Source organism: Polyergus mexicanus, unplaced genomic scaffold (genome assembly GCF_030449975.1).
Source record: "Polyergus mexicanus isolate NDT 795.1 unplaced genomic scaffold, iyPolMexi1.0 SCAF_5, whole genome shotgun sequence".
Taxonomy (NCBI): Eukaryota; Metazoa; Arthropoda; class Insecta; order Hymenoptera; family Formicidae; genus Polyergus; species Polyergus mexicanus.
In genome coordinates, this window is record NW_027223325.1 from 8,865,256 (window position 1) to 8,876,473 (window position 11,218).

The following is an 11,218-nucleotide window of genomic DNA, read 5'->3' on the forward strand; positions in this document are numbered from 1 at the left end:
TCTCACCCGCCGGATCCCACCCCACCCCTCCCCACGCGCTCTCTCTCTTTCACCTCGCGTGTGTATCTGTATATACGCTCACATCGTCTCGACCGGCGCGGCGGCGGCGCGCTTTATCCGATCCCGAAGAGCCGAGCGGACGCGGAGAGAAGAACCGGAAATTGCGATGCGGAAGCGAACGAAAATCCCGGGCACTCGAGCGATCCGATGACACCGGGACACGACACCGTCGATCACCGCTTCTTACGGGAGGGAGGCCTGTCTCCAGAGTTTCCCGTTTGCGTTGCGCGTCCTCGTCCCTTTTATCACGCGACTCCTTCGTTCCTGCTTGCCATCTTGCCGTCCCTCGGGCGTCCACGTTCTTTACCGCCTCCTAGCAACGCGAGAGGGAGATTCCAACATCGGCGTCCGCGCCGTCCGAAGGAAAGATAGGCGCCGAGATACTGATCGGCGAAGCCGATACCGAATGATGTTTCGAGGCATCTATATATTTTGACAGAACAAGATGAGATATAAGTTGCCATTCGGCAGGGTTCGTAAAATTCGCAAAGAGCATTTATTCTGTGGAAAAACAAAATCAAGGAATAAGAATGATTACCATTCAGTAAAATCGTCGCAGAATTATACAATGTCATTGTAATCAATGGCAAATATGTATACGCATATCTGTCAAACTTGAGGATGACACTAAAAATTGTATAATTAATAGCGCGCGCGCGTTGCTAAAAATTAATTAATATATATTATAACAAGTCGATAATGTCAGTCTTTCCGTGACCAACCGTTAGTCAAAGAATACTTATTCACGCAGACTTGTGAAATCTTTTTTATCGAGCAAGGATAATTCGAAAGGAAAAGATTTACATTTTAATTTTTCATTTTCAGAATAATACAATATATATTTATATTTGACCAAGAAGAAAAGTTAATAGTAAAAAAAAAAAAAGATAGCAATTTTATGTGTGTATTCCTGCATACTTTTCTTCAAACGCAAAATAAATTTCTTTTTATCTTTTATCTTTTATATTTTTTAATTTTATATTATATATTATTTTTATTTTTTATATTTTTTTATTTATTTTCCTTTATCTCTTTGATATCGTTATGACAGACGTAAAGAGGAGTTTAATATATTTTCTAATTTCTTCACTGAGGTGAAAAATCTTATTGGAAAAAAAATATTGATAGAAAAAAGATTTGTTTTGATCACTTTGTCAGATGGAAATTTTTCCGACTTGGATATAAATTCGACTTGAATATTAATCTAATAACGAAATTATTTTTTATAGATATACATGGCTGTTGCATTCCAGTTTTTTTTTTTTCCCCTGTCTCTGCTACCAATCATACTTATTTCTTTATGATAGCAATCGCGTGCGAGAGAAATCGCGCAATCGTGTTTTGTGTATATATATTATCCTGCAGTCATTTTGCTTCTACAAAAAGAATAAGCACGACATAAAGCGTTATATGTCGTACATACATGTCGATGAGAATGACGGCGACGATGGATCGATCGAAGGATCGATGATACTCGCTAAGAGAACCGGTTTACTCGACAATTTTCCGACTGCGCCCATGACCTTAGCACCGCTTTCACTTATAGGGAAAGTTTCTTCCCCGGTACTGGAGGGGTTGCTCTCATCAGTCACGACGATGGGGAGAAGATCCGTGAGAATCGTAGAAAAAATTAAGCGAATCCATTAAAGAAACCTCCATTGATTCACCTGGAGTCATCGTTTTTCTTTTCCCTTTCACAAGCATTGCACTTCCTTCAACTTTTTTCCCTTTTCTGCCGCAAAGAAAATTTCAATTTCCTTTTCTTACAAGGTGAGATTGCTCGATCATTGAAGTAAAATCATTCGATCTGGAAGGGGTTCGATTTCGTATCGCGAGACGATAAAATGATAATAATTATATCTCTCAGATAAATAACTATTGTTCGCGTCGTCCTCGTTGAAGGAACAGACCGTTATTTTGACCATAATGACACCTCGTCCCGTGCCTTTCACGTTGGGCGAGCACGAAATAGAAACCGTTGATTTCCGTCATCGTCGTCATCGTCATCATCATTGTCGTCGCATGCGTAAAAGAGGAAGGAAAGACGTGGCCGCGTTCGCGAAAGTCTTTCCCTCGCTTTTCTTCGGTTCAGAGATTATCGTGCTAGTAGGACGACTTGTGACGTCTTTGACGTCTTGGCGAAACTAATTAGCACAATTTGTCATATCTGTTGTCAGATCTTTAAGATTAATCGCGTCCTTCGAACAGGGCTCGAAATATCTATCGATCGATCCATCGTAGATCGTTATCTTGTTGATAACGCGAATCTATCCGCTTTTATATAAAAGCAAATTTACGCTAATGAGTCATATCATCGATTCTTAATCCATGAATAAATCAAGATTATATGTGAAAGTGAGAGTGAGATAATTATACGGACAAAGTTAGAGATGTACAAAAATCCTTTTTTCCTTCTAATAGAAGAAAACAATTGAAATGAAATGGTCTTTTTTCATTGGGGGGGAAAAAAAAAATTGTTCCTTGTGTTTTTTTTTTTAATATAATATTATTTTTCTTTATATTGTTTTGTTAACATAATAAAAACGAAACTAAAGTTCTTATATTTTTAATTAATTTTTTTTTCCCCGAAAATAATTTTAATGGATTAATGAGACTTTTGCGGCAAATTACATCAAACTCGATTAGATAATTGATGATTCGGATAATTTTCAATTTAGATGCATAAACAAAATTTTTATTAATGAAAAATAGCGATTACGTAACTGTATAGACAATTGGAATGCGAGCTACATTTAAAATAATAATGTTTAATTCAAATCTAAAAAATTTAAAATAATAAAAAATCAATTTGCAGTAATCAAAATAGAAAGATATTAAATACCTGAGGAAATTTTTTTTTTTTTTTTTTTTTTTTCTATTTACATCTCTAGAGAAAGTCCACGCGATAAAGTCAGAGTACTCAATTGTTCGAAGGAGAAAATGGCTTGATTTTTTTTTTTTTTTTTTTTTTTTTTTGTACGATATGGTCGTATCCTGTGCTTTTTTTCGAACGAAATTCGATTTCTGCGCTCTGAAATAGATAAGAAATTAAATTAAATCTAAAGGAATCAGTGAGAAGTGATCGCCAACCTGTTGCACCGAGGCCTAATCATCCGATAATGTTAGTTTCACCTTTCTTCATCTTCCGTTTTATGCACAAATGTGAAAAGTGCCCGCGAGGTATAATTGTAGTCCTAACAGATTAGAATCGCATGTGGAACATCCTGTGCGCGAGTAAGTTGATTTCCAGTTAATCGAGCTATCTCGTTTCTCATTTTATTCTCACTGTCGTGCGTATAGAGAAAAGCAAAATCGCATTTTGCCGATATTACGAGGGATATATTATTCATGAGTTCTTGAAATGCCTCTGCAGGTTTCACATATGCCATTTGAGCGTCACCCGTAACACATTATGCACATTCATGAAGCATTGTATTAAACAAGACACAAAGGATTCTCAGCGCAATTAGAAAGGTTTAAATAGTCGTAAAATATATTTTTTTTCCTCCCATTATAATTCCTTTGAAAGTAGAGGTGAAATAGTGCATTTATTGCTCTATTATATGCAAATATTTTTTTGTTCCCTCCTTCTTTCATTAAGATCTTCCAACTCTGTCCTGTCGCGAAGAGAGAAAACTGATTAAAGAATCTATAATTGAACGCAAATATAATTCGGACGTGTGACTTAAAAGGAATTTTAAATAATCGAATGAAAGGGGAGAGGGAGGGGGGAGGGTGGGGGGAAGGGAGGGGAGATAGATAAGACAAATGACGAGAAAAATAATAATAGTGGCTGAAATAAAAAATTATCCTTTTTGCATTTTACATCCTACTTTCTCCAACGAACTTCGTACTGAGAATCTTTTATGTCTATTTAATGTATTGTTATTCATATGCGTGTAATAATAGCTTATCGCACACGCAACGCATAATACGCATATCAGAGTCGTTCGTTAATAATCGCGAGGAAATGCGATTATGACAATAAAACGATATTACCTTTAAAGACAAAGCTCACTTTAACTAACTGGCGCCTGATGAACAAACGTCCGAGGGGAAAAAAAAATAAAAATAAAAATGAAAAGCACGAGAGCACGAGGAGAAAGAGGGAAAGAGCGCGGCTATAAAGCGATCCGGTTTCATCGAAATTTCTCAGTTTGTCGTATACGTATCGCATAGCGGACGAACATCCCCGATCGGTGTATGACGAGTTAGTGCAATATGAAGGCGTGGTGGATATTGCAAGTAAATGTCTAGAGATACCTTGATAGCGAATGTAAAAACTCTACATTGGGGCTAAATTTGGTCTCGTAAATTTGGATTTTACGACGAGTGGATGTAACGGGATATTTCGCCGAAATCGCTATATTAATATTCGATTGTGGTTTACGATTCATTGACATAGATGCGTAATCTTCGTTTATGTAACACAAATAAAATAAAATAAAAAAATCAAAAAGAAATCGCATATAATTTATAATCGGCATGTATTTTACGTGATGATACGAGATTATTGTTGCTGACAGTTGCTGCTATACATGCGCGATCGGGCATAGAATGTAGATAAAACAAAAAGGAAGTATAAAAATTAATGATTGTGGTGATTTGTAGTTGGTGTTGCTCGTGATGCTGGCTGGACCTTCGGAGGAATTTTTTTTGGAATAGTGAGTGTGGCTTTTATACTTTCTTCTTGCAAGATTATTATAAAGCCTTCGAAAGGAATGTATCTAAATAATATATCTTACAAATCAATCGTATCTCCTTTTATCTATGAATTTTTCTCTCGAATTATAATTTTTATTTACTCGCGAAAAAAAAAAAAATTCAAAGCGCGATCCTTTAAAAATACATACCATCAGTCAATCTTAATAAAAGTTCTACAAAAGTTGAATTTCTCTAAAATTTATATTATCGTATATTACATATTACGTTATATATTATATCATATTATATTTTCCATTTATATTTATATTTTAAATATTTATATATATTTGCGTAAAATTATCTGAAACGTAATTTTTAACAATTTTAAATTATTGGGAGTTTTTCAAGGCATTTATTTTCGATATGTAATTCAAAATCTGTTGACACTTCGTCATTTTTATTAGATATTATTTATTTTTATTAATTATTATTAATTATTATTATTATTATTAATTTTAAAGAGAAAAAAATCAAGTCAAAATAAATCAAAGAATTTTCATATTAAAAAAAAATGTATTTGATTTGGAGATTTAAAAAAATGAGAAATCAATTTTGATTACGCGAGATTTTTTTTTTTTAATCTCCGCTTTTAATTCTTCAATTATATTTACAATATGTTTTCTTATATATATATATATATATATATATATATATTTTTTTTTTAGTTCAAAGAAGGCTTTGCAAGAATTCTTCCAATCTTTGAAGACAAAAAAACAGCCGCCCAAGTCGAACATACAGCATTATCATTTGCATTATTATCCGATACCTTACTCTATGTTAATATGGCCGAAAGTTCCAGTTAAACGAGACCTCGACAGATTCTACGAGTATGTTCGTATTCTATTAATATCAAATAGAAAAAGAGATTAAACTCGTTTCTCGTCGCGATTGCATCCAACGAGAAATCAATTTATCTTCATGAGCATGTAAAAACTTATTAGCGGTGTATCGTATTAGGAAAAGTAATATTTCAAGTTTTTTATCATTTCACTGCCTTTTACGGAATTCACAGTGAGAAAATCTGCGGTTTCTCGCTGTTAAACTTTTAGTTCTACTTGTAAATAAAATTAATACCAGCGCGACTGATCGACGACTTATCCGAGCGATTATTTTCTAGCGATACTCTCACATCGTTTACATGGCCGGATTACAACAAGTATTTACCTTATGCTTCAACAATCATGTCGGATCTTCAACAACTATTGGACGCAGAGATTCCAAGTGAGTTCAGATAATATTTCACGGAAGAAGAGATTAATTGTATTTGTTTATTCAAATAATTGAAAAAAAAGAGGAAAATTCTCGCGTAAATCAATATCATCGTTTTTTTTTTTCGCAGCATCGGACGACATACAAGCTACGATCGATCGCAACGGCCACGGATTATTGCTGCAAGTTCCTGTCAACCAACAGTTCATGATTCATTTACTTAGAAAATCGCAACAACGACAGCTGGCAAAAGCGATGACTTAAAATAGCCGCGATGTACATTCTCGTCGATTGTAATTCATTCAAATCAGTAATGAACGCCACGATGAACATTCTTTAACTTTAAATTTAGATTAGTTAATTAAAATCTAGCTTTCAAACGTTTATCCGATATGTATAAATATTTTAATGACCTATTAGTCCTATTATTTATTAGAAGCGTATAAGACATCTCGGACCGTCTGCGTTTTTATTTTGTATTTTTACATATTTGTACTAGATTGCATGCCAGTCGGAAGAGTTAAAAATAGATATAAATTATTACATGCTCAGAGGCTTATGGGGCTGTAAATCGTCCGCGAGTAACAGTCCCGGAAGTTGTTTACACATTTTAGCCGCCTCGGCGTGAAACCTTATCGTGCATTGATGACGTCGACGGGTTATCTTCTTCAGCAATAAACCGGACGATAATTCGCGTAGTTTCGGTACGATCGAAATGGCCTTCAATTTTCTTCGTTCGATGCGAATCTTCTGCCGCGTCTCGTAATCTTCCTGCAGCTTCGACGCCAGTTGCGTCATGTACTTACGATCCGTTAATCGTACTACGTGACTTCCCATCAGCATCGTTAATCGCGATCTTACGGGGATGTAACTGAGCCTGCGTCAATAAGCCCGGCTTCGATTAATTAAAGGTTACTCGAAAACCGATGACGAGACTTACCCGTATTTCACGCAATCTGTTTCCCACCATGCCGGTGGCGCATCGTACAGATCTACAGGTGACAGGAACATATTCGTCTATACACGATAATATCTTTTTCACTTTTATTTAAATTTTTTTTAACCTGAATTTCTCATAGCCCGTCCCGAAGACAATTCTGTTCCGAATAAAAAAAGTGTTCTTTCGCAATTTGAGCGTTTTTTGTTGCCCCCCCGCCTCGTGATCGATATCATTAAGATATGTTATCGAAATTTTTTTTGTAAACACCATAGATTTCTATTATTATATCCAGATTGCTAACACGGCTATGTTTTATATAATAACATATATTTATAAATTAAAACTTTTATATGAAATATTGCAGTTTTTCTTTAAAAGATAAGTATCGATTGACAGCCTAGTTGAAAGCGATAAAAAGACAAAATTGGATTCCCAGTAAATATGATACAATCTATAATGAACATTATATATATATTATTATATATTATTATTATTATTATTATTATTATTATTATTATTATTATTAATAATAATATTATTATTTATGTATATTTTTGTATATACATTAACCTAATCTACATATATGTATATACATATATTCTACCCAATTGTAAATACCTGACCTGGCTTCATCTGTCACATCGCTCTGTTAACAGTCTAGGTATAATATATAGAAATCTGTGACACACTGTGACTTTTAGCTTTCAAATGTAATATTATTATATTTAATATTCGTATCTGTTATAGAAAACATTTAATATCATGTGTGGTTATAATCTGGCAGAGAAAGTTTTTCTGTTTAATTGAGCGTAAATAATACCCGATGGCTTATCTACGGGTAGATAAACCTCTCTGTTTTGTCCTTGTACGAGTTTGGAGAATTTGCTGAAATCCAGATCGAAATAATGCTTGTTCGGCATTTGCATTTGAATGCTCTGAATCTGTAAATATTTTATAAATTCCCGTATACATAAGGGTACATACTGAAGTAAGATGAGATAATTCGATATATATCCAAAATATATTAGATTACTGCAATTACGATAAAATACGATAAATTGTTATTTAAAAATCATATTTACTTGCTTGACTTTATTAAGTATACACTTTTCCGCGAGGTAAAGCGTACTTTGCACACTGGGCGAGTAAATCCCCGTATCCGGAGGACCCGCAAAATTCTCCATGATAGAATCCCTTACTGTGTACCACACGTTATCGAAATCCACACCGGTAGCAGTGGAGAATTCCCAGGTAGCCGTTACGACAGTACTGAAAATACGATCGTTCATATCCGGTAACGTCCTGTACTCATCCTGAATGAAATCCGTGAACGAGCTCTGTGTGGTCTTCAATAGTCGCAGTCCCTTCAATCCACCGCGAATTAATGGTGATTCTAAGACGGTATTAATCCCGAAATTTAATCAACGGATTAATTTCTTAATTAGAATTCTTAATTCTCCAATACTTTAATTCTTTAATTTCGCGTAATTATTGAAAGTCTTTTCTCTTCACTTTAATTTTTCGAATCAATCTTATCGGAATATAAATTAAATGAGGCAAGAATTTGATACAAGCACGTGTTTTTTTTTTTTTTTTTTTAATTCATACCATTTTTGAGCTGGCTGACTTGACAAAATCGCGTCGCGGTGGGGCTCATGATGAAGGCGTGATTATGAGGTACTTTGTCAACGTAATGTCTAGTCCACGGATACTCCTCGACGTAGATACTGACTTCCGCTATGTGTTCATACGTATAGAGAAAGTGAGAGCAAATGAGAAGAGCGAATTCTTCGGGAGATCTAATGCCGTACTTCTTCGCCATGAGATAAACCGTGTTCTTTTGGCTGTCCGTCGCGATAATGTCGTGATTGTCACCATCCTTATAATCCTTCTGGGAGATTAGACGCAAGTGCGTGTCCACCTCGTATTCGCGAATTTCGTGATGTAACGCATCGTCCCGGCGCACATACAACAATTTGATATTATTCTTACCGTAACCATAAGCGCCTAATTCATACTCGTCCCTAAACACAAATTCCATTTAGATTTATTTATTTATTATAGTTTAATATTTTTTTATTTTTCTCTTTCTAATTTATCTTGGCATTAAATTTTTTTTCGTTCCGTGATGCAATGCATTTTATCTCGATGCATATAAACAGCTTGCCGTAATCACGTAATTACTTAATTCGTATTTATCTATATACTAGAAAAAAAGATTTTTTTTTTTTTTTTTTTTTTTAAATTTTACTTAAATCTAATTTCTTTTATTAATTTAAATTCTCTATTTTTCCCAAATTAATTTTTGTATATTAAATTCATCATTTACGTTTACCTGTATATTTATATTCTTTTTATACATTAATTATACACATTAAATTTATTTTTTAATTAAATATTTAAGGAAAAGAGAGACAATACCTTTTTTCACTATGATAAAGAATGAGATTCGGCTGCACGTTTGTGGCGAAACTCGACGATTCTCTTTTCAAATCATTAAGCGAATACTCATTCTTATTCTGCATGAGAGGAAGTTTTTCTTTGAGTGGCAACATTTTTGTCGTACACGCTTTTAAATCAACACTGTCGCGTGCTATATATTAGCGTATATAAGCAAAAACCAACCCGCCAGAAAACGCAACCCGCTGCAATTTTCCGTCTTTCGATTTTACTGTCGAAACATTGTCCGGCAAAATCCTCTCTTATATAGAATGCGCTTTGCATTTTTTTTTCCACTAACAGGCAGATTAGAATTGACCCCATGATCTTGTAATCTCGCAAAGTCCAGTACACATCGTCAATAATAATCAGTTATTCGACGGAACATTGAGATAATAAAAACTTAAAAAAAAAAAAAAAAAAACCGCGATTTTATTATATAGATAATCGTTCGATCGTTTCGTTATTCTGAGAAGCATTGACATCCTTGTTATAATTATTTGAAAAAACGCGTTGAGAAATATATATCGATATGGTATAATCTCTACGGTTCCCTGAAATTCATGTCAAATCAAGATAGGATCATGGTATGCAAATAACAAATTGTCAACACGCGCGACTCTCGGAAGATATTTATATTAATAATTTATTAATAATATTGTTTTCTTTTTATTAATATCAATTGATAATATTTATATAATATTTGCCATGATCACAAAATGCGATTGCTAAAATTCTTTCTTATTAATCGATAAATATTCCTTATATAAATATATATATTCCTATCACAAGAACAAACGCGATTGATATTGCGAGAGTAACGTACATATACAAATAAACAGTTAAATTAATTGTAAATAGTACTCACTCCCTCTCGGGAGCCTTCTTGTCGTCTCTTGTTCCTTCATAATAATAGCGTATAGCACTAGAATACAATAATCAGTATCTTGCAGGATATTAATCAACATGACAACAGTCACACGCGTTTTACGCGATCAACTGCGTCGTAAAAATTACGCGAGATATGTACTCACGTATGTGAATTGGATTATTTCTATCAGTCTCGAGATTTTTCTCCATTTTAATCGCCAAATTCTTCTTCATGCGCATGTTATTTTTCCAGATATAACAATCCCGAAAACTTTCAGATTTAATTTGAGTGTATATCCAGCATTGATTATTCTCGCGGACATAGAGACAATTAATTTTGGCAGGTAATATGAATAATAAATTAAATAAAAAATATAAATAAGAAATTAAATAAATTATAAATTGTACTCACCCCAACGGTCCGCCAATACTTCCTCGAGAATTTTCTCCTCCTCTCTTGTTCTTCACAGCATTCACATACATTCACTCATAAAAATTTATAATTTCTAAATTTATAATTTTTAAATTTATTATTTCTAATTTCTAATTATAATTTATATTTAATTTATAATTATTTACGTTTGCGCGTAATAGAATATAATAATCAATACGACGTTAGTCATACGTGACGTGCATTTTAAAACATTGCCATAAAAAAATACGAGAAAGATACTATTATTATCTTTAGAAAAAAGCTACGAACCACTAGTATCGCAAATTAATCTAAAAGATAAATTTTAGACGGCAGAGACAAATCGAATTAATAGGCTAATTAAAATGCGATGTATTGCCCGAAAATGTACAATCGAAACTCATTATTGTAAACACAATATATTCGCATTATTAATAACGCAAAAACCCTGCGAATTATACGTATTATTAATACAGGAGAATTGTATTATATCATGTTTCGAAATCTAATGAGATGGCATACTTGTTCGAACGCCGCGATAAGAATAACAAAGTCACGCGCTTGTAAACAAAACATCGTAGAAA

The 11,218-nt window shown here is 33.7% G+C and overlaps 3 protein-coding genes and 1 long non-coding RNA gene across 4 annotated transcripts; 1 reads left to right on the top strand and 3 right to left on the bottom strand.

Annotated features, from left to right (window-relative positions):
* The first annotated feature begins 4,165 nt into the window (after positions 1–4,165).
* Positions 4,166–6,291, top strand: LOC138933717 (uncharacterized). The gene is made up of 5 exons (XM_070296683.1): positions 4,166–4,305; positions 4,672–4,724; positions 5,430–5,591; positions 5,882–5,985; positions 6,104–6,291. The coding sequence occupies exons 1-5, from the start codon at positions 4,282–4,284 to the stop codon at positions 6,235–6,237; spliced, it is 477 nt and encodes a 158-aa protein (XP_070152784.1). The 5' UTR covers positions 4,166–4,281; the 3' UTR covers positions 6,238–6,291.
* On the bottom strand, positions 5,369–6,999 carry LOC138933718 (uncharacterized). Its single transcript, XM_070296685.1, has 2 exons — positions 6,914–6,999; positions 5,369–6,850 (listed from the first exon to the last, which is right to left on the bottom strand). The coding sequence occupies exons 1-2, from the start codon at positions 6,982–6,984 to the stop codon at positions 6,514–6,516; spliced, it is 408 nt and encodes a 135-aa protein (XP_070152786.1). The 5' UTR covers positions 6,985–6,999; the 3' UTR covers positions 5,369–6,513.
* Positions 7,000–7,003: 4 nt separating this feature from the next.
* On the bottom strand, positions 7,004–9,663 carry LOC138933713 (uricase-like). The gene is made up of 4 exons (XM_070296679.1): positions 9,335–9,663; positions 8,522–8,937; positions 7,996–8,306; positions 7,004–7,854 (listed from the first exon to the last, which is right to left on the bottom strand). Exons 1-4 carry the CDS (start codon positions 9,466–9,468, stop codon positions 7,684–7,686), a joined length of 1,032 nt encoding a protein of 343 aa, XP_070152780.1. The 5' UTR covers positions 9,469–9,663; the 3' UTR covers positions 7,004–7,683.
* Positions 9,664–9,693: 30 nt separating this feature from the next.
* LOC138933719 (uncharacterized) lies at positions 9,694–10,971 on the bottom strand. The gene is made up of 3 exons (XR_011447018.1): positions 10,387–10,971; positions 10,221–10,277; positions 9,694–9,906 (listed from the first exon to the last, which is right to left on the bottom strand). It is a non-coding gene; the product is annotated as an uncharacterized lncRNA (long non-coding RNA).
* Positions 10,972–11,218: the final 247 nt, after the last annotated feature.

Bases quoted from the DNA above. Each gene is read 5' to 3' on its own strand.
- LOC138933713 (XM_070296679.1), bottom strand. From the start codon at position 9,468: ATGTTGCCACTCAAAGAAAAACTTCCTCTCATGCAGAATAAGAATGAG. The intron at 8,938-9,334 runs GTATTGTCTCTC...ATTTGTGTTTAG, and splicing joins CTTTATCATAGTGAAAAAAG to GGACGAGTATGAATTAGGCG. The intron at 8,307-8,521 runs GTATGAATTAAA...ATACCGTCTTAG, and splicing joins AGTCAGCCAGCTCAAAAATG to AATCACCATTAATTCGCGGT.
- LOC138933717 (XM_070296683.1), top strand. From the start codon at position 4,282: ATGAAGGCGTGGTGGATATTGCAA. The intron at 4,725-5,429 runs GTGAGTGTGGCT...TTTTTTTTTTAG, and splicing joins GAGGAATTTTTTTTGGAATA to TTCAAAGAAGGCTTTGCAAG. The intron at 5,986-6,103 runs GTGAGTTCAGAT...TTTTTTTCGCAG, and splicing joins ATTGGACGCAGAGATTCCAA to CATCGGACGACATACAAGCT.
- LOC138933718 (XM_070296685.1), bottom strand. From the start codon at position 6,984: ATGTTCCTGTCACCTGTAGATCTGTACGATGCGCCACCGGCATGGTGG. The intron at 6,851-6,913 runs GTAAGTCTCGTC...TTATTGACGCAG, and splicing joins ACAGATTGCGTGAAATACGG to GCTCAGTTACATCCCCGTAA.